The 22,119-nt window shown below is 46.0% G+C and overlaps 2 protein-coding genes across 2 annotated transcripts; both read left to right on the top strand.

Annotated features, from left to right (window-relative positions):
* The first annotated feature begins 496 nt into the window (after window positions 1-496).
* On the top strand, window positions 497-7,572 carry abhd17ab (abhydrolase domain containing 17A, depalmitoylase b). Its single transcript, XM_048976240.1, is given in 6 exon segments — window positions 497-1,493; window positions 1,848-2,116; window positions 2,118-2,270; window positions 2,978-3,172; window positions 3,852-4,031; window positions 5,294-7,572. Coding segments are annotated over 5 exon segments (1,017 nt in total). The 5' UTR covers window positions 497-1,493; window positions 1,848-1,853; the 3' UTR covers window positions 5,520-7,572.
* Window positions 7,573-10,151: 2,579 nt separating this feature from the next.
* Window positions 10,152-17,883, top strand: LOC125709166 (Krueppel-like factor 9). Its single transcript, XM_048977335.1, has 2 exons — window positions 10,152-11,009; window positions 14,533-17,883. The coding sequence occupies exons 1-2, from the start codon at window positions 10,493-10,495 to the stop codon at window positions 14,766-14,768; spliced, it is 753 nt and encodes a 250-aa protein (XP_048833292.1). The 5' UTR covers window positions 10,152-10,492; the 3' UTR covers window positions 14,769-17,883.
* The last annotated feature ends 4,236 nt before the right edge of the window (window positions 17,884-22,119 follow it).

The following is a 22,119-nucleotide window of genomic DNA, read 5'->3' as shown; positions in this document are numbered from 1 at the left end:
TAATGAAAACGAATAAGTTTTAACCTTGGTGCTTTATCTCATTTCTGACCAAACAACACATGTATATTAACGTTTGACCAAAGGTGATATTCCCCTCAGGCTGTTGTCAGAAGTCCACACTACACAGCGCTTTTAACACAAGGAATGTGGCGAATTGACGCCGCGCAGAAATAAGTGAAGCGTTACACCTTTTAGATAGTTCGAGCGCACCAAACATGGTACATATTTTGTTACAAAAATATATTGTGTTTCAGTCTATTTAGAACGTAACTATACTAAGAAAAACATTAAATATGTAATTATACCTGACATCAAAATGTATATATGTGATATTTGAGCTGCGACTGCTTTGATTATCTCCATATTTAAATGTATGGAATGTGGTTATAGCAGCACAGCGAGGACAAACACCGCGCCGCAAACCCGGACACACACACGGGCAATACGTCAAACTCACAAAAAAAACACGCGCCCCTCCAGCAGCAGGAGCACGCTGCCGGTGCGCGTGTCGCTTACGCGTAACTTCCCGTTTCGTCACTTCCCGGTTCGCCGGGACAGCTTCGGGAAAAATTCGGTAAAATTAGACGGACAAACAAATGAATAAATTGTCGCGTTAACGATACAGGCTTTTATTTCGATCCATTAATGCTTACGACGAATATTCGGGACGCCGGGCTTTTGTTGGGTTTTTAAACGGCATTTAACGCTGTCGTCTCTATACCCGCAGACTGGTTTTATTTTAACTTGAATCGGTGTTTTCACTAGAGACGGTGGTGGTTACGGTGTGACAGTCCGCTCCGGTTAGTTAAAACAATGCGTGTCCGTTTCTCACACTGACATCAGTGCGGTCGTAATGAAATTAACACCGAGAGGCGGTTCGGTCCATGATAAGCGTGTAACAGGCTGCCGATCGGCCACGAAGAGGAGGCGATCATAACGAGCATTTAGCTGTCTCCAAGCTTCTTGACCAATCGGTCTCTGGGGATGTTTTGAGCTAGCTTGTTAGCCGCATTGCACGTTCACCAGCAACCGATCCGGGAGATCGGACAGCCGGTTATCCGGCTTGTTGGCTTGTTTAAACATAAAATACCCCGGCACCTGTGCTCGATGCATCGCGTTAGCTCTTCATATTAATTTAGGGACATGGATTGTGTTTTTAGAATGGATGAGAGAAATCATTTTACTTTCGGATAGTTTAGCTATGTAATTCTGTGTCCCTTTTCGTTCTTTTCTTGCTCTGTAAGGAACGTCATACTTCATTATCCCTGATTTTCAATGCCCGACAATTCCGAGTTTCCTAGCAGCAGTTAATAATGTAACGATTAATGTTTTTGCAACTATACACATTTTAGTTTATATTTAGGTAGTGTGATGGATGTGTTTAACAGGGCAGAATTCGCTGGTTAGTTTTGGGGTATCGTAGTTACTTCGGCGGTTTTGTGCGTGTAATTCTTTATCAAAGGATCTGCTTGGAAGTCAAGATTATTTATCAGGTAATTTTCTTTAAATCATAGCCAGCCTCATTCACTACAGCTGATTGCTAGATATGTATTTATAACCTCCACTGTCTAACCACTTGAGGTCGCCTGATTTACGATTAAATTTATCATTTTTTTTGGTCAATAACAGAGTTGAGCACATCCTTTGCTGTGAAGCTTTGTTAGTGTTCTGCTTGAGTGGTGCTTAATACATCTTTAAGATGTTTTGCTTCGTAGCGCCTTGCATGATACTGAAGTACGTTTCTCTAGGAAGGCGTGCTTAGAAATAGCAGATGTGTTGCTGTGTGTATCTTGTTCTCCAGGGTGACACATTTCCGCCATGGTCATCCCCCTTCTCTCCCTCTGCAGTAGAAGATGAACGGCCTGTCTGTGAGTGAGCTGTGCTGCTTGTTCTGTTGCCCCCCGTGTCCCGGCCGCATTGCCGCCAAGCTGGCCTTCCTACCCCCTGAGCCAACTTACGCCCTCCTGCCGGATCTGGAGACTGGGTCAGCCGTTAGTGGAGCGGCGGGAGGCTCCAGCCTCCGGTCTCGGGGCTCCAGTGGTGGTGGCGGCGGCGGCGGCGGCAGTAGTGGTAGCGCCGTCCCTGCAGGCGGAGCGGCCAGCGGAGGTGGCGGGTACCGGCGGGGAAGGCAGATGGAAGCTCCACCTGACGGAGCGCGCAGAGTTCCAGTATTCCCAGCGGGAGCTCGATGCCACTGAAGTCTTCCTGACCCGCTCCAGCCGTGGAAATAAAATCGGGTGCATGTATATCCGCTGTGCGCCAACGGCCAGGTTAGTGGGGAGGTGGATGGACCTGTCAAAGCAGTAATAATAATACAAGGAAATGTGTTGGGAGTATGATGGAGGGGCAGGATGAGGAGGCTAACACCTCCTTACAGTGGAGCTCTCCACCTCTCCCACCTTTCCCCCCCAAACTCTCATGTAGGCTTCCTGCTATTGGCACATTCTGAAGCAATTAACCCACACTGCTGGTCCATGAATATGTATAGAACATGATAATCATACAATCCTGTGCCCACTTTCTGAACATGGCGTCCACTCTTCTCACCCACTGAAGTCAATAGCTTTACTTTGCTGCATCTTAATATGTTTAGTAGATTGAAAGTAAGCATGTGGGTGTCGTGTTTACATCTGATTTTCATAAGGCGATGCTAGTATAGTACTTTAATAATTTGCCAAGTGATGTTTTGAATGTGTTTTGTTTTAGAATAATAAGAGGAATTTATAAATGGTGTATTTTATATGTTTAAATTAGCCACTCGGTAAGAATGAACTTTCATTGAGGTGAATAAGCTCATTCAAATTAATAGTTATAAATCTGGGAGAAGCATAGAAAGACAAGGTGTTATGAGGTACAGTGTCTCATTCAGTGGTGTTTGATGCGTGCAGTTTCCCCCGCGATGCTTTCTGTGCCGTGTTCGTGTTCTTCTGCGTTTCTCCTAAAGGTCGTTCAGTCAGCTCTCTGCGTTTCTCCCCAGGTTCACTGTCCTCTTCTCTCACGGCAACGCAGTCGATCTCGGCCAGATGAGCAGCTTCTATATCGGCCTGGGCACACGCATCAACTGCAACATCTTCTCCTACGACTACTCGGGCTACGGTGTCAGCACGGGCAAGCCCTCCGAGAAGAACCTGTACGCTGACATCGACGCTGCCTGGCAGGCACTGCGCACGCGGTACGAGGGGCAGTTAGCGTGCCACTGTGACGCTCCGGGTAGCTGACAAGCAGGGGGGCTGCAAGAGGTCTAAGAGGAAGGTGCTCGTGCGGTTTTCTCATAGATCTGTCTCCCGGGAAACCGAAGCGTCTGTCTTAAAGTGTTGATGGCTCAATCTGTTCATTCATCCATCTGTCCATCCATCTTTCAACCTCATGCAGGGTCTCAAGGGACGTGGAGACTCTCCTTAAGCAACACACTATGCTGGGACTGGCCTGGATGGAATGCCAGACTGTCAAAGGACAGACAGACTGACACACACACACACACACACACACACACACACACACACATACACACACAATGATGCACTTCAGCTGCAAGTCCGTGAACTGTGGGAGGAAATCTGTACACAGAAAATGGTAGACGGGGAATCCCCACCCAGGAAAGGCCCTGCCTTGTATTTATCTCTAGAAAAATAAAAGCATTGAACGGTCATCCAGCTAAATATGTTGTGGGGTTCTAACATCGTTTTCGTTGCTTGATCTAATGATGTAAAATGTGCTTAATTGGACACCTTCCAGATACACAGGGGGGGGGGGTCATACGGAGAACTGTGAACGCAGGTGCGCCAGTAGCCTTAAGATGGCGTATATTTGAGGAGGCAGCTGACGGTCTCCTGCCGGTCTCTCTGGTGCAGATACGGCATCAGTCCGGAGAACATCATCCTGTACGGACAGAGCATCGGTACCGTGCCCACGGTGGATTTGGCATCGCGGTACGAGTGTGCCGCTGTGGTGCTACACTCCCCCCTGACCTCAGGCATGCGGGTCGCCTTCCCGGACACCAAGAAGACCTACTGTTTCGACGCCTTTCCTAAGTGAGTACGGTCTCGCTTCCGCCGCCTTTCCTCTTCTCGAGTTTTTGGGGGTCGGTGAGAAGCTTGGTGACGTGCTGGCGGGCCGGTGCTGTCTGGTGAGCAGCCTCCCTCCTGATGCCGTGACCTTTTCCGTTCTGTCCCATAGACGTTCTCCTGTAACTCGAGCCCGCGAGCACCATGTCACCTTGAGTTACTGGCTAAATAGTATCTGGTCTGATTCACCTGACACCGGTAGACGGTAATATGCCGCAGTGCCCATATGAGTGGGGATTAATTAGCAAACCCGCAATCAGATATACAAACTCTCACTTGTTCCTGTTTTCTCTCTCCATCGGAATCTGATTTATTTATTTTTTTTATAGTCTGTAAACTGTTGGTATACTCTCTCCCTCCATATTAAGTACTCTCTATGAGTAATATGGGTTCATTTTAATTCAATGGTGAGATCTTCCACACCGCTTGATGTCAGACGGCACCATGCATATGTGTGAAAGTGACAGAGCTCCGTAGAGTGTCGTCCTGGTGGGTGGGGGGGGGGGGGGGCTAGCACCATTCTCCCAGTGTGATTCAGAGCTCTGTGTGGTGCTGCCTGTGTAGGACAGGTGACGAGCGCCTGACCAGCCTGGCAGATTCCATATGACAGCGTTTATTGTGCCCCCCCCCCACAGATATCCACAGTTCAGTCCCCCATCTCTGAGACGGGTGGCATCGACTGTAGGACCCAGTACAGGAAAAGCACATTGATTTGAGTCTTTTCCATCTATCCAACACCTTCACCTCCCACTTGATTTGACCATGATAAATGAGTGTCCGTAATTACAGTGGAGACTAAAGAGTGATGCTTCACAGTGGGATGATGGAGGAGTGCAGGGAAAATCCCTGTGAATCAGAGTAATTCCTGAGTGCTTCTGCGTGGGGCATCGTGGCTTGGTGTCCCGTCCTGCTCTCGTCGGGGTTCTGGTCTCTGTGCCTGTGCTCTCCGTTTGCGTCAGCTGGCCTGACTTCATGATACTAACGTAAACGATGATTACAGTGGGTTGTATTGCGTGATAAAATGTAAATTTTCATTATGTGCTTTGAATCTTAACTGGAGCCCCCCTTGTGATCTGACCGGCTGTTGGTCGGAGCTGCATTTATCACCAGATAAAACATTCCGTGCATTTCCCAGTCCGGATAATAAATTCCGTGCATTTCCCAGTCCGGATACCTGTCAGCCAGCTGTTCTAAGTGTGTATGTGTGTGTGTCTCTCTGTGTGTGGCAGCATCGAGAAGGTATCCAAGATCACGTCGCCGGTGTTGATCATCCACGGCACGGAGGACGAGGTGATCGACTTCTCCCACGGGCTGGCCCTCTTCGAGCGCTGCCCCAAGGCCGTGGAGCCGCTGTGGGTGGAAGGAGCCGGGCACAATGACATCGAACTGTACAGCCAGTACCTGGAGCGACTGCGGCGCTTCATCAGCCAGGAGCTGGCGGTGCAGCATGCCTGAACGCCCCCCCCACCAGCGTGTGTGTCTCTGTGTGCAGGGGGGGCGCGCTATACGGAGCCCTCCTTCCTCCGAGCTCACAGCACACACGCACCAGCCGTTCCTCAGGTGAACTGCTCACCCAAGGCTGTGTGGGCCTGCCTCTCTCTCTTCATCCCTCATTGTTTGTCCCCCCCCCCCCCCTTTTTTCCCCCAGTTTCCTTATTTTGCTTCTGAACCTTCTGCTTGTCACAATATGACATGTTCATCTTTTTACATCACGTGACTCAGTTGGGTTTTTGACCTGATTTGATGGCCACTAAAAATACATGTAGCAGAGAAATGTTGTAGAAAAACGCCCCCCTCCCTTTCGTTTTGTATCGTTTTTACACTACTCACTATTGTCAGTCAGGTCTTTTAGGTGTGCATTGCAGGTTTTTAAAGACCAGCGTCTATTCTGTATCTCCTCATATCCCATTCCTGTGCTTCACTCTGCCCGGGGTCGGCTCGTCCTACTGACACCTCGGCTTCGACCGCCTCTCGACCCGGGAGGAGACACGCTCATACTGTGAAGGCACCATGTGTCAGTGAACAGCCGGCCAGTCACTTGCATTCTGGGAGATTCTCCAGTATTGGGCCAAGGCTGCTCCTTTTGACCACTACATTACCAAAACATACACGTGGTCCTTTTTAAACCTGTACAGTCTCATGCCACTAAGTGATGCTGAAAGTGGATGGCGCATTTCTAATGCGAGAACCACTCATCAGTGAAATATTTTTAATGGGGAACCGAGACCGATTTGGGGCAGGTATATAGCATGGAAGTAGAAGCTGTGCGTATTTATGAAAAGTGTGAGTACTATATATGTTTGGCGTGTCATGCCACATAGCTCTTGCTGGTTTGGGATTGTCCAATAAACTGCCTGAAATTTGTTTTTAACGGCGAGTCGTTTAGTGGGAATGTGTGGAATTTTACGTCCATGATGCACCTGCTTAATTTCTACCTGTGTGTCACTGTCCTACCCCCCTGTGCATCTGTCGGTCATGTGGACACTCGGATACGTGGCGTGAATCTTTCCCAAACGCCTCTTTAGGTACTTAGGCATCGCAGATGCTCAGAGTTCCTGTTAAGCTACCGTAAGCAGAACTGTGAGTGTTTGCAAAGCCGCAGGTGTTGGGAATTAGGAGCACCCTGCTGCTGGAGACCTGTAACTTACAAGGTCTCGCATGACTGGTGCTGAAGAAGTGTCTCTTTAGGTTTTTTTTTTTTTTTTTGCTAGGGCCTGATGCCAGCCATCTTGAAAATTAAGGTACTGTTCCTTGTATGGCCTGGCAGACTGGGAAACTGTCCACCTTGAGTTAATGTACACGTATGAATATATGAATATTTGTGTTGTATAGCTGAGGAATATTAAGGTTGAAGCGAATCGGTCATGTTTTCACAATTTGCCTAAAAGGTGGAGGGAACCTGGTATATCCTCTGGTATTTGTCCATCTGGATTTTATTTTTAATGATTTCTGTGTTGATTGTTGGGTGAGGTCTAGGTCACTGTTATGACCCAGACAGTGGCCCTCAGTCTCTGGCCTGCAGGACTGCCGGTCTGTATTTGAAGGGAATCGTACCGTTTTTTTGTTGCAGTACATGTTAACACAAAACCCATAAGCATTTCATAGATGTTTCATAAACGGGATGTTGGATACTGTACCTGCTTGCTCTGACCAAACCCATCGCATTCTCTAATGCTGTGACGTTTTGGCAAAAACAGTCAAACCTCTGAATGCTCCTAAGATTACGTACTTGTATGTCTTAATGTTTGTTTTAAGAGTGGTTTTATCACTATACACAGTGAAAGCACTTTTGTACATGAATTTTGTTTTGTATAACTTCATCCTGGGCAAACTGACAGAACAGGTTTTGTGAGATACCAGACTTATGAAAAATATGATTATGTATAAGTAACTAGTCAGCCTGTTTTTACACTGACCAATTTGGCTGGATGTGAAGTGTTCGCTAAACTTGCTGCTGTTGGGGAAAATCACCCACACCAAATGCAATAAAAGGAGTGACCCTTTACCACCCTGGGGATATTCATTAGTAAAATTAGAGGGAAAGTCAGGCAGGATTTTCAAGTGATGTTTTTATATAGATGCATCTTGTTGCTTCACAGTGGCAGTGAAAGGTTGTCAGTGGTCTGCGCTGATTTTGTGATATTTGGGGGGGGGGGGGGGGCAACCCTGTTGTTTTGCGTGTGTGATGAAATGTTCAAGGTTAGGATTCATTTTCTTTCATGTTTTCCTTACTTTTGGGAGTTGAACACTCCAGTATCGAGTTGATTCCACCGGCCAGTAATTTTCATTTTAAATCCATTTAAAACACCAACAAGTTAGTCAGGTCTCCTCTTAGGTGAAACTTGTGTGGGTACAGAGACCAGAAATACTTGAATATAAACTTGTCTGAATGGAATCCTGATTTGTTTGTGACTTGCATTTATCACGCACACTTTTAGTCCTTCCAGAAGTTTTCGGTACAAAGTGGGTCCTCGTCTCTGCTTGTGAGGTAGGGCAGGGCAGCGGATCAAACGAGGGCTTCTAACTTAGCAGGAAGTCCTGAAAGGATTTTGAAATATATTTGAGACGACATTGTGTGCTACAGCAGGCAGCCCGTGAATGGAAAAAGCTTTTTAATTTCCCAAATAGATTAAATACTGTATAAGTTGCGTCTGGGTGTTGAATCAATACTTAATGCATTGATATAAAGCAAAGTGTAACTGATGGGGCAGAAGGTCGTGCCATTGGATGTCTGGGATTTTCTTTGATGGCTTCAAAGACAGTGGGTATCCTAACGCAAGTTAATAACTGGTGGACTCCAGATCAGCGGCAGAAGGAACGAGCATCAGTGTGCCAGGAAACAGGCCTTCAGCATTAATGTTCTGTCCTGGGCTGTTGCCAGGGCTCTGCCAGCCTAGGGGGCCACTGTGGGGTCGGAGGGGGGGAGTGGGGGGGCTGGCCAGAGAACACGCTCACTTCAAAGGGGGCTACGGGGGCAGAGTGAGAGTCTGCACACATCTTTGTGGGGGTGGCGGGGTAGAAGAGATGAATTGTTTGTTTGGGTGGAGAGAGCAGACTTTTGGCGAGATTCCAAGGCGTGTGCAAAATAGTGTTATGGTTTTTAAAAAATCTACATATGGACTGTGTTGCATTGTTTTTGGGTTACAGGACAGGTTGGGTTAGGGTGTGCTGTACTATATCTGTCTGCTTAAGTTATTTTAGTATGTTTTTCCTTTTCCAGAGATGATAAAAGTTTAAAAAGTCAAGATATTTTATGGTATTACTGAGCTCAAACTGATATGAGTCACTGATGAATCAGCACTGCGCTGAACTGAAGACAAACCGAGTTAGATCTGCAGTCTAAAGCACACCATTGGCTGTCCTGCGCTCATCGGTGAATTCACTGTTTCGTATGATTTCCTGTAACCTTATTTCCGTCCGGCAACATGGTTTGGTCCTACAATTCTAAATTAGTCTATGGAAAATGGCACCATACCCACTTCGTGTTTCATCTTCAATACGAACAATTTCACTGCACTCAGACAGTGATATGAACGGTTTTTGACGCTACAGTCCAGGTCTGATCTGTAAAGGGGTTTACATTGGGACGGGTTAATGAATTTAACTGTCAAGGCTGATTCAAATGCAGTGGTGATCTGAGCAATAAAATATTTTATCCACCTGGAAATGTTGTGGCTTTTTAAATTGCACACAAAATGTAAGTCGCCGCCTTTGCTTTATTTTTTGACAAGCGCGTGTTTTAATGCGAAGCGGGGTTTAATCTTGGTTTATATACTGTCATGTTGCGTACTAGTATATGGGAAAGTAGCTTCAGGCTAAACTCTTGTGACAAATATAATAAGCATATTGCGCTCGACCAGGACATAACTTGAGATTTCCTAATGCATTGCTGTTTGACCATCACTCTTAATTCGTTCAGTTACTGAGGCTACGGCCAGTAAACAAAGCAGAGAATTAATGTGGGAGCGTGGGGGCTCCATAAATGGCGACTGTTTGCATTTTTATGATACAGGGACAAAGGCAGCTCTGGGAGCCTAGCAGATGGGCTAGGCTGTTATACCTAAACCAAACAGCTCCAATTATGTCTGATTTCATTATTATAGCATAAACCACGTGTCTCCCCTCGTTTCTGCTCCACAGTTGGTGATGGAAAGAATGGGGTGTAGTTTTGCCAGATGGGCTCTAAGCTTCCACAACCTCGCCCTTCTCGGTACAGACTTGTATTTACACAACGAGAAATAATGGAAATATTACTCCCGTTTATGTAAATTCGTGTTCCTGCCCAAAGAGTAACGCTACAAAAGGACGGGGAGGGTATTTATGCGAGCCCACGGACTACGGGCTGTTTCCTGTGTTTCTGCGCAACTTCTGTCACTCTCAAGTCCCGTGCAAAAAATAAAAAATGGGTATGAAAAATCCAATACAAATAATGAAAATAAAATATACTTATTTGGTTTTAAACGAATCTGGGATATTATAGTGTACTAAAGCATATATTGAATGTTTTTCAGTTTACAAGAGGTTGGGAATTAAGCACATGGCACTTCCCTGGAGTCCCTTCCCTCTTTTCCCTGTAAAATCCTTCCTTTTCCCCGCCTGTAGTTCGCGTCAGCCGGCGTCACTCTCGCTACGTGATAGCCTCCGATCCCTGGGGGTGTGAACCGAACCGGCTTGGTTTCCGCAGACAATGAAACTGGGGCTGCGTGCAGCGCGCAGGTAAACGGCTTCGGAGCGCCGGCGACCGGGCTGCCTAACTTTTGCTCAGTTATTATTTTTTTCCTTCAGTCTTACGAACCAGATTTTGTCATATGACCTTTCGTTAAATTGAAGTATTTACGAATTCGGGGGGATAAAAAAGAAACTTAATTATACATTCACTGCGGAGGATCTTTTATTCTTTGCGTCACTCGCAAAGCAGAAATTAGAAAATGTCAGCGTTTGGGTCCTCGGATTACTTAGCCGCTGAGTTGCTGGTGCTGATGTCGAATGGACCCGTCCTGCACCCTTCTAGCCCTGCAGGCCTGGGTCCCCTCCAGGGCCTTTCTCGGGGCGATCCGGGTCAGGGGTCGAGCGAGGATAGGGAGGTCTATGATACGTTAAAGAAGGGACGCGACATTATAACCGTGGCCGCGAGTTTCGCGGAGCTTCGTGGCAAGTTTCGCCCCATGTCGACCTACTCGGAGAGCAGCAACTCCTCCGTGGGAGACCCTGACAGCCTTTCGTGCAGCGAGAGCGGCTACACCACGTTGTCCGACTCCACCACTCCGACCCCCACGATGACTCCTTCCGCCACCCCGACGCCTGGACAGCACAACCTCCCAGCTCAGCCCCGGGGCGTGGGGGCGTCCCGATCCCCCGCGAAGCGACACCCGTGTACCTTTGATGGATGTGACAGAATCTACGGGAAATCGTCCCACCTGAAGGCGCACATCCGGACCCACACAGGTGCAGTCAGTGCTGGGGGTGGGGGGTGTCCAGCTTATACTCGCTATGTTTTATATTTTTGGTCCATCTATCAAACTGTTGCATTGTAATCGGTCGTGGACAATTGTCATTTTGATCAACAGGTCAAGCTTAAAACTTTCCAACAGACCTTAAGCGAGACTGGTGCGGGTGGCTGATGTTTATGAGCAATGACTTAAGGAAAATGGCCTAACTTGCCTAGTTTGCCAGTCCGCTTTGCACTCCCACATAGTATTTTATGGCCTGGGCGAGTAGGGCGTATGATTTCTTTTTTGACCACGTTGAACTTAGTCATTACTGCGCTACCCATAGTCTCCGGGATCCGTCCGTGGAGAGTAACTAGCAGTATTTAAACGTTTTGCCCACCGCCGAACGCCGAGCCGTTTTCATAAGTTAATCTGAGTCCGAAAGAGTTGAAAACGCGACTTCTGCTGTACAAAGTAACAAAGACAAATGTCTTAGTGCGGAGAACAAAGAAGTAAACGAACAAAGGAGCGAGTGGGGAAAGTAAAGCAGTGTTTGCTTGGGAAAGAGTACAGCAGGGAAATTCGTCTCAGTAACAGATTTTCCCTAAAAGATTTTTAATGCATTGTTCCGGTGTCCCGTTCCCCTACCAGCGCAACGCCCTTTCTGCTTCTAGCTGATGGCTTAGTCCTGGTGGGGGCATGGGAGTTCAGACGGAAATCGTTAACGCCGGGAGACATGGGTGTCGGTGGAAACGGGTGTTTTTGGGAATGTTACTGTGATAAGATGGTGGTGTCTTTATGACTACTTTTCTTTAATGAAAGTGGAGCCACGATGCACACAGGTACCGCTTAGTATTATGTTGCGGTTCATGAAATGAGATACCGCCAGTAGGTTATCGATCTCGTGTTCGTACATTAAAACTGTAACGTTGATGACGTGGTAGCTGGCTTCCCTCTGTAAAGCGGTTTAGTTGGGAAACAACCCCCTGCGTGGTATTTTGTGTAACGTTACTGCAAATAAACACTTGATTCCCCCCCTTAATTTAAGCTTCCTGAGCGCCTCCACCTCCACTATTTCAGTGCCCAGTGCTGCAACACGTGACATGCTTGTACGTTTCCACGTGGAGGAGACATGATGAACCCATTAACCCAAAATAAGTATAATCTTGTTGGAAGGTCTCAAAACGACACATTTCCCCGTATTTGTAAATATTTCTTAATTTTTCGAATTATTCGGGCTTCAAGTTATTTATATATACGTTTGTTTTATATGACCAAACTAAAATACTCAAAACGTTAATTTTTTTTTATTCTCAAAAGTGTATTGGTCACACATGCCTTTGGTGACGTGTATATTGTTGCTTTTTTAGATTGCTGCAAGTGATGTTTTTATTTTATTTACGGAAGCTGGAAGGGAGCAAAAACGTGGGCTGTCTGTGGGTCCCTGAGGGCTAGATTGGGAAGCACTTCACTCCAATATTCGCTGTGCTTTTGCATACTATTTGCATATGCCGATTTATAAAACCCTCAGTGGGGATGCCACTTGTTCCTGGGGGAATAGCCATTGTTCAAAGAACTGCATCAATCTCCTGCACCGATAGCAGCTCTTAATTTTACGGAAGGCTCCTTAACGAGGCTGTTATCACTATATGCATTAACAGGCCATCCATACCCTGTGTTTTTAAAACGCAATTTTTTCCCTCACATTCCGAGGGAAATTGGTATTTTGTTGTACGCTAAGTAGTATGTGTGAAACTGTTTAAGTTCGCAGGTGTTTTTGTATGTACTGCTCAGAGTGTCTTGCATTTCTGTGGGGCCCCCAGGTTTGGAGACCCCTGTCGGCCAAAAGCAGACTTGGGAGAGGGGCCAGACTTTTGGAGTGGCCCCCCCAGAAACAAGCAATCCGTGCTCGTGGAAAAATTCTGCGAATGTGGAACAGTTGTTCTCGACAAAATGACACTGACGCAAATATCTCTCAGAAATCTACGTGAACGGCACTGATACGCTTCTTGCTAACAAAGTTGGCAAGCCAGTGATGCAGCATAAAGTGCGGGTGGTAAAATCTCAACAAACCGCGGATGGGTTTGGGTTCGTGACGTAAACCACTCGGTTATGAACTCAGTTTATAACATTTGAATACATGCCGCACGTACTCTGTGTACTTGGCGGCATGACCAACCCCTCTATGGATCGTCTATCGTTTGCCACGTGACACGAATGCAGTGTTTTTAGCAATCCGATGTTAAGTGTTTTTAGTTCAAGATAGTTACTAAATTTACATCCATTGAGACCGATTGTCTGCATGAGATGCACAGGCATCACTGAGATGTGAAACCGATGAGTTTCAGCATAACGTTGGTCTGTTTTTGTTGTAGTACGGATGCTCCAGCCGTAAATACAGACATTGTGTGATTAGGCACTTCGCTGGTTTGGCCTGTCGCTATAATAATAGTGTTACGAATTGCTGTTACAATCCTTCTGATAACTCTGGTTGCAGTTCTATCCACGATAATTTATCGCGGCTGAAACTCATCGTAATATCCCCCGCCACTAACTGCAGTTATACATGGCGGTCAAAATTGATTTAATTGATTACACTTGATATGGTTTCATTTCTGTTTGCTAGGAGGAGCCTCTGCGAAAATGCCAGAATGAACCTGCAGAATTCAGCACTTGGTTCATTTCACCTCAGTTATTATTTTGTCTGTTATGGGGGGAAAACAGCAGTCTGCTTTAAACATGACGTATCTTTCATCGTTTCCTCCCCAGCTCTACCTATGCCGCATAGCGATCGCCAGCATGAGTCACGTCTTGATGAATAGATACTGTTTTATTTCTGGTTGGAATTTTTCTTTCAATGTTTTTGAAAAACCCTCCACTTGAATACAGTAGTAAAATAACAGTATAGCAGATGCGCATTGAACAAAGCAATTAAAAAGAGCTTATAGGCTCGGCTGCCATCTCCTGCATGACGGACCTGCACAGATGGTCCTCTCCATCTCTCTCTGTCCTTCGGCGAAGGCGTGTTTAATTGTAGGCACCTTAAAACCATTGCTGCTTTGTGATGGGTATTTTTAAACTGACGGCACATAATTTGGGAGCAAACGGTGAAGTGACGCAGCGCTGTTTACTGCGAGGGATGCATGCTGGACCGTGGAATGGGCCACGTCCTGGATGCTGGCTGCATTTTGACAGCGTTGACTCCCGTAATGAGGGCGGCAGGTCTCAGACGCCGCTAATGTGTGTGGCTCCACCCACAACTATCTCTGCCTGGGACTCCTATTCAAATTCAAAATAACTTTAACTTGTGTTTAACTTATGTAAGAGAGTCACTCCTTGGATTTGCCCTTCAGGTGCCAGCATAGGACAGAGATGTGCAGTTTGATTGATCTGGTGCCTGTTGTGTGGCTTGTGCTGTGTCTGAGTGAGAGAGCGTTAATATCAGTGACCAGGCATGTGGGGGTGGGGGGGGGTCACAGCTCCGCCTAGGTAGCTAATCAACTAAGCTAATTCCCCTCCCCCCCCCTTGTCTCCTGCAGGCGAGCGGCCCTTCCCTTGCACTTGGTCCGGCTGCGAGAAGAAATTTGCCCGCTCAGACGAGCTGGCACGCCACACGCGCACCCACACTGGCGAGAAGCGCTTCCAGTGCCCGCTCTGCGAGAAGCGCTTCATGCGCAGTGACCACCTGGTGAAGCACGCCCGCCGCCACCCTGCCTTTAGTCCCTCCATGATCAGCCGCCGGGGGCCCTCTCCAGGGATCACTCAGGGGCTATAGCATGCCCCCTCTGCTGGAGTGATCAGTGATGCCGGTCTACAACCCCTTAGACTGGATCGGCCTGCCTGCTTGGTCTCCATGGCGATCGGGGGCGGGTTCACTTCCCATGCAAATGCCACTGCAGTGGAATACAGTTATAAAGCACAGCTGGACTGCTCTCCCATATCTGCAGAATGACAACCTGCGTAGCATATGTTTAAAAATCTGGTGGTTTATTAGGATTTTTTGGGGGAGGGGACAGTGCGGCCAGTGCTGCTAGGACACACCTTTGCTGTAATGGCAGCATGGAGTTCAGAAGGGTATCCAGTGCAGCATTATAGCAGCCATCGTCCAGCATTACTGCTTCTGGCTGTGATCACGACGAAAGGCGCCTAACACTGTCCTGTGACTCTTGCCTTCCTGTGGCGGGTCATCTGCCCCCCCCTCCTTTTCCTGTGTCCCCCCCCCCCCAAACGACAGCATGCCCCCACTCTGGATCCACAGACCTTTCTGCTCATCCGGACTCTCCTCCATGTTTCCATTCCAGTTTTTCACTGCCAGGCTGGGCACCAGTATTTTATCGGTGGTTATTATGATTATTATTAATATTATTGCTGTTTGTAACTGTAGTTGCATAACCTTTTTTGTTTTACTATTGCTTTATTAGGCCTGAGGAGCAGGGATGCCTTAAAACTGATGTGTGTGTGTGTGTGTGATGTATATATATATTTCTCACAGCACCCATGAAATGTGACCATTGTCACATGGTAGCATTGCACCTGATTGCGGTGCAGTTCCTGTAAGCTTAAAGCGTTTGCCGTAGAAATAATATACATGCTATTTGTAGTGATGCTTGTGATTCGTATAGTCCTTATATTAGGGGTGATACCGATATATGCTTGCTTCGGCTAGAGCCACGTTGCTGTATGTATTTTTTTAATTAGAAACTGACAAATCCCTCGACGATTTAGAATTTCGTACGTTCACAAACAGCCTTATCATTTCTCATCTATGTTTTCCTACAGGCGTGCACCACAGTGCACGAAAAAATGCGTTTTTATGTATATGCAATACGAGCACTTTCCTTGCAGGTACTGCCTTTGTCCCCGCCGAGTCTGCGGGCGTTTCCCCCCACCTTGCGGTGCTCCCGTCCTCTCTGACCAGTACTGTGAACGCTGAGCACATGGTAGTCTGACTGGCGAATGCCAATCCCACAAACCTACTGCGCCCGCATTTACGCTTGTCTTGTAGACGTCCAAGTGCTTGAAGAAGTGCAATAAAGGACGGAATATACTGAAGTTCATTGCCTTTAGAGGCCACCTCAATTGCTTTTGATTCCAGATCTGAGTGCCTACGCGTTTTACTGTACTACATTTGAAGTCGCGTACGCCACCGCATACGTAAAACTTTGTCATGCAGTTTGCTTGTTGTGTCACTAGATGGCGCATCTTCCGCTCCGCTACTGCGCACTGCGTCTTCGTGAGGAAATCGACTTCAGGGAACGATTATTTTAATAAAAGAATCTTTTACTTTCTTGGCGTGAAAAAATTAATTAAAATTCAATTTGTTACAAGTAAAGGAGATACTTTGTTTGGGTACTAATGGGTGAATTCGTTTTTTTTTTGTTTGCTAATGATATTGGGTGGATGAATGAAAGATAAAGTGCAGGACTAAGACTGTGAGGGATTATACACATATCTGGCGTAAGACCATTCCCCCAAGATTCTCGTGGAGTTGTCTCAGCCAGTATAGACGTTTTCTCCTTCGAAAAGCTGTTAATTCAATTAATTCAATGTTAACAGTGTGGGGGTGTCCATGGGTGTAAATTATGAGAGACGACCCCACCAATAATCAAAAACCCCCTTAAATGGGTGGAAACCTCAACCCCCCAGTACTCAGCCCCAAGGGCATAACTTCGGGTTATCTGTACATGGTTAGGCTGCGCACCCTGAATTTCCCGGATTCAGACCTGTCTTGGGGCGCAGAGTAGCACCACACTGATACTTTCATGCTAGATTTTGTCTTTGATAAGGTCAGGAGGAATGGAGGGTATATGCAGCTTCTGCAGGTCCCTGAGGTCCAGACTGGGAGACGCTTTACCATCCTTTCACCACATGCCATTCTCTCCTAATAAGCATGCAAATTTTTGTACTCTTTCCGGAACACATGACTTTTCTTATGCCACACGAAACAATTTTGCAACCTTGATTTCTTTGATTCTTCTGAGGTGCTGATGCTTCTGGAATATTATTGGTTGGAAACCCCGAGGTGGAAAGCTCAGGTCCCGCAAGTACAAATCCAGACCAAGATGTTCAAACCAACCAGTAAAGTATATAAAGAGTCACAGTCACAAAGTGCTCAGCTGGTTGGTTGAAACAAAATTTGTACTTTCTGGACCTGAACTTTCCACCCCAGAGTTTCACTTATCGCAGAAACCCTCTCCTGTCCATAATCCTGCGCAGTTTAATAGATAAATCGACGCCTCTCATTTCACTCATCTGATCTTATGTTTTATTTTGATTCATTTGATTCATTATTATGATTCATTTAATTGTGTGTTTAGTAATTGTCTCTGAACTGAAAAATAAAACCCATACTAGTTATGGAAGCCTGGGTATTTACCAGAGGCAGGTTTATAAATGACTAATTACAGTAATGGAGTAATTGGTTATAATGTTGCAGTATTCCTCTTCATATTCAGAACATTGATACTACACCACGCAGACACAGTGTTAGTAAGTAAAAGCAGTGCGCACCTTGACAGAGTAAACACACACTGTTTGTGATGTCAGTGGTTACAAATCCATGCAAAGGTCTTTGAGCATTACAGTCAAATGACCAGTAATAAACCGTAGCCTTAGTTCAAGATTTCAGTATTGTGTTCCCTGTTTCATTCATTTTCTTTTTGGGAGGGGTTTAGAACCTATGCCATACTGGATGTAGAAAATTACTTCACTCAGGTGTGTTTTGTCCTTTTATATGGAACAAGTTTTTTTTATTATTATTATTTCCTAATTTATTGTTTCCATGTTATCTATTAAGCATCTTTTATAGATGGTTTTAAGTTTGGGACAGTTTGTTTGCTAAAAGTCACAATTTTTTAAATATTAAATAAAATCCAAATAGGGACAAGGTTCTTTGTGTCTAACCTGACCGTGTTACCGCATCTCCAAAAAAAATGAATCTCTTGGGATTCAATCTAGTTCTCGACCTTATCCTGTGGTTGCGTTTTCCAAGCTGACATTGAATCGAAAAAAATGCGTAAAATAATTTCGAGTGAATATTTATAGCAGTATGATACTCAGATAGGAGGAGCGTTTTCCCTTCCCTGTGTCACATTGACCGTATTAGGGTTTGCCATCACTGTCCAATGAGGAACACACATGTCCAAAATTCCATTATTTCAGGAGTGTGATTTTTATTTTTGCAGAAAATGCTTCATAAACATTCACATAATAAAAACAACATAATGAGATGCCTTTAGCACCATTAATAAATACCTTAGAAAAACCCAACAGCAACATCTCTTACCAGAAATCATGAGCCGGATGTTGATTATAATCCAGAGTCTTCATACTGAACAGTTTAATGTACGAGCGATTTTCTTCTGCCGAACTTCACGCTCCGATCAAAACACACAAGCACAAACTCCCCGCCGATATCTTCTGCGCAGTGATACGATTCGTGTGCGGAGTTCAGTAGAAGAAAATGGTTCCGACAGAGTACATGTGTGTCTCTGAGCCTCCTCTGTGTCCTTCAGTACATGTAATTTGACGCTCATTTGTGCCGTTGGATCCTTCAGCAAAGCCAGAAGACACAGCATTTACCTGATTTCTAAGTATTAGTCCCCTATGTGGAGGCGTCAGTAGGCTTTAGAATAAAGATTCTTAGAAAAGAACATCTTTTTGACATCATATATGCAGCAAATGTTATAGCCAATAGCCTTTCATTAATGCATCATAAAATAATAAACACACCTCTTCCAGCAGCATCCCAGCTTTTCTAGTTGGCCTCCCATCCAAGTACCAGTCAGGCCCAAACCTGCTTAGCTTCAGGTGAATTAACCCCAGTCTGAACTGCAGGTGCTATGGCTACTGTTCTTCCCATGTTATTGTGGGGTTTCCCCCTGATATGCCAGTTACAAAACCATGCTAAGATGAACCGGAGTACCACACTGTCTATGGGTGTGAATGGTGTTTGCTCTGCGTTCGCTCAGCACCCTGTCCTGGGTCATTCCCTGCATGGATGGATGGACCAAGCATCTGGATGTAGTATTACAGGGTATATTTTCTTTCTTTCTTTCTTTCTTTCTTTCTTTCTTCTTTTCTTTTCTTTTCTTTTCTTCCTCCCTCCCTCCTTCCCTCCCTCCCTCCCGGATGCAGTGCAGCATGTATACACTGCTCTTCCTCTTCCTCAGCACCAGCCACTAATAGACAGCGAGTCCTTCTTTTTGTCACTGATGCAGTGACCTTTGAGAAAGACAGGAGACGGGCAGGACATCCTCTGGTTATATGTTTTATTGTCTTCTATGTCACAAGACTATTTAGTATATTTACTGGAATCCCATTTGAGCAGCTGCCCCTAACCCTGGCATGACCATCCTCTGTACCTGATTATTTTGTTACAAGTGGCATGTGGCACAGTTTGCTGGTTCAAGCGTCAGCAGAAAAGTCACATGTCTGTGGGCCCTTACGCAAGTCCCTTAACCCCCAACTCCAGGGGTGCTGACTGATCCTGCACTGTGACACCCCCCCCCCCCCCCCCCATCAAGCTATGGAGAGCAAGGTGGGGTTGGTAAAGTGTTCCAGCGTAGTTGTGCAAATAAAGTATTTATCGTCATTACATATAGTAAATGAGTATAACAGCAAGGGCCCTGGGTGACATTATGGTATTCGGTGTGATAAATGCTTATGAGAGGACAGTATGGCTCCCCCTGCAGGTGGCACATCTGAACTCCATCTCTGTATCCTGTATCGGCACACAGCAGTACTGCGGTACGAGAGCCTTTTACCACGACCATTACAACACAACACTTCTGCGTGTCAGTACCAGCAATCCCCAGGTTTGGTACCCTGACAGACAAGGAAAACTCATCCACCCAGACCTTTGATGCTGGTTGTAACAGTTGCTGAACCTTGTTCACAGGAGCTTAGTGCTCTGAGGCAGATCAGCCGCTGGTGTTTTTCCTGCACTTTGACACCCATCTCCCCCATGGAGAAAGGAGGCTGCAATTTGTGGAACCTTAAAGTGCGGAATGGGAAAGCCGCTGAATTTTGAAATCACACTGGTACTATCTATGATCTGTGTATCGCTGAGTTGACAGTGATATTTAATAGATTAAAGTGAGAAGTGGAAATCTCACTTAATAAAAATGTAGAAACACATTAAGATAGGGTGACCAGATAATTCATACCAGGGAAGACATTTTGAGCCAAGACAGGAGTTGTAAAGCATCATTTCAATTAAAAGGACCTGGATTTCACTTTAGCACTGGGTTCTTGCTTTGTGATAGTAAAGCTCAAGTTACAACACGTGTCATATTATTAACATGCAATTTGGCGTGCCATATGCTGACCACTGTTGCACTTGTCAGTGGGGGTAGGGATAGGATGACCCCTACCTACCGAGCACGAATGTAACGGTACATAAATTAGTCGCGTGCCCTTTCGCGACGCACAATTAAACGAATTAATACATTTACTGACACGGGCAGAATGTAAATTCCCAAGTAGATGTTCAACGCGGAAACATGTTAAAAGTTACCGATTACAGGCGTTTTGGGAATAGTTTGGTTTCCCAATAAATTACATCAACAATGGAGACTAGCTTAGTTGGTAAACCAAGACTGTCTGTCAGCTTTATTCAACCGAACTCGGATATGTTGCTGGAAACACATCCAACGTCAACCTACTTGAGACGTCATCAGCATCCGTGTAGTACCTCTTCTGCCAGGAAACACAAATGGGCTTAAAAAAAATCAGGATGTTTCTCATCACAGTTATGCAACCATACTCGCTAGCAGAGAACATAGGGTTTAGTTCATTATGTGATTATGCAATCTTACTTTTGAATTATTTTGTATCTTTTATTTGTACATTGTGCAAATAAGCAGCCCTTACGTTTTATTCAGACACATCGACCTGTCACGTTGCCTTTGGTTTACAACTGTTCCTAATTGTCTGCAGTTTTAATAATAATTTAAAAATTCCGCTAACCGTTTAGCGTCTACTGTCCGCCACCAGGAGGCGCTGATATGTGACTAACGCGTTCACTGCGGCGGTCTGGGGAGCGTGTGGCACAAACAAGGGTAATTAGTGACATTAGAAAGACGTCCATGAAGTTAGTGATAAATTATTTATTTACGTTTGTTGGTACAGAATTCTTTGGTGAGGAAGGGGAAACTCAAATAGTGAGGTGGGTAATTCGATAAGTGCAGTGTCATACGCGAACGATAGATACTTCATTAGTCTGGATTGACCTCATCTGTGCCCTCTGGCTACTCACACAGAACATTGTCTTACACAGGAACACTATCATCGTATCCCGAAGCGGTGGAGTGCACAACTCATTAATGTAATGTGTGCTCACTTGTAAACCCCTTATTGTGACTGTTCACCCATCCCACGGCGAGGGCACGTGGCGAGCATGCGGGCAGCGGATGGAAATAAGATGCATGTGTCAGAGGAACAAGCAGCACGTGCAGCAGGTCAGTCCGCAACCAGCCCGGGATTCATAGATGCTGGTGGCGGTTCAGCTGCAGAGCAAGATGGATGCACAGGACGACTTGTTTGACACACTTTCTCCACAGGCACTTGAGTGACAAAGGCGGCGGCCATTGCTGAGGCAAAGCGGGAGACGGTCACAAGGGAGAACGACGGTGCTCCAGCAGCAGGTGGGCCTGATAGGACCGAGATGGGTCCGTCGGGAGGCAGGAGTAGCCATGAGGGAGGGTTTGGTGACAGTCTGGCAGAGTCCCAGTCCTCACAGTACAAGGGGGAAACTGGGCTGAAGGAGTGACCACAGACATCCAGCCCCACCCCAGTGCCATCAAACCAGTACAGGGAGGAAGAACTTCTACATCACAGTGGAGGTGGGATTATGTGACACGGTATCCATGACAACAGCAGCCTGCATGGTGACACCCTCCTTCTTTCCTGTGACTTTCCAGGCTTGTACGTCTGCGTTTAACTTTTAAACAATTTAATAAATCGAACAGGTGGGAATACAAAACTATTCACAGATCCTCCCGCAGTAAATACTTTCTTATAAAGCCCCCCAACATACAAAAGACAGACATATTTAACCTTGTGCTGAATAGGGGTTATACAGGTAAATGAACGCTACGCAGCGGTACCCCTCCCCACTCCATAGG

This window comes from Brienomyrus brachyistius, chromosome 15 (genome assembly GCF_023856365.1).
Source record: "Brienomyrus brachyistius isolate T26 chromosome 15, BBRACH_0.4, whole genome shotgun sequence".
Lineage (NCBI taxonomy): Eukaryota > Metazoa > Chordata > Actinopteri > Osteoglossiformes > Mormyridae > Brienomyrus > Brienomyrus brachyistius.
The sequence above is the reverse complement of the archived record's forward strand: the minus strand, read 5'-3'. Positions and strand labels throughout refer to the sequence as shown.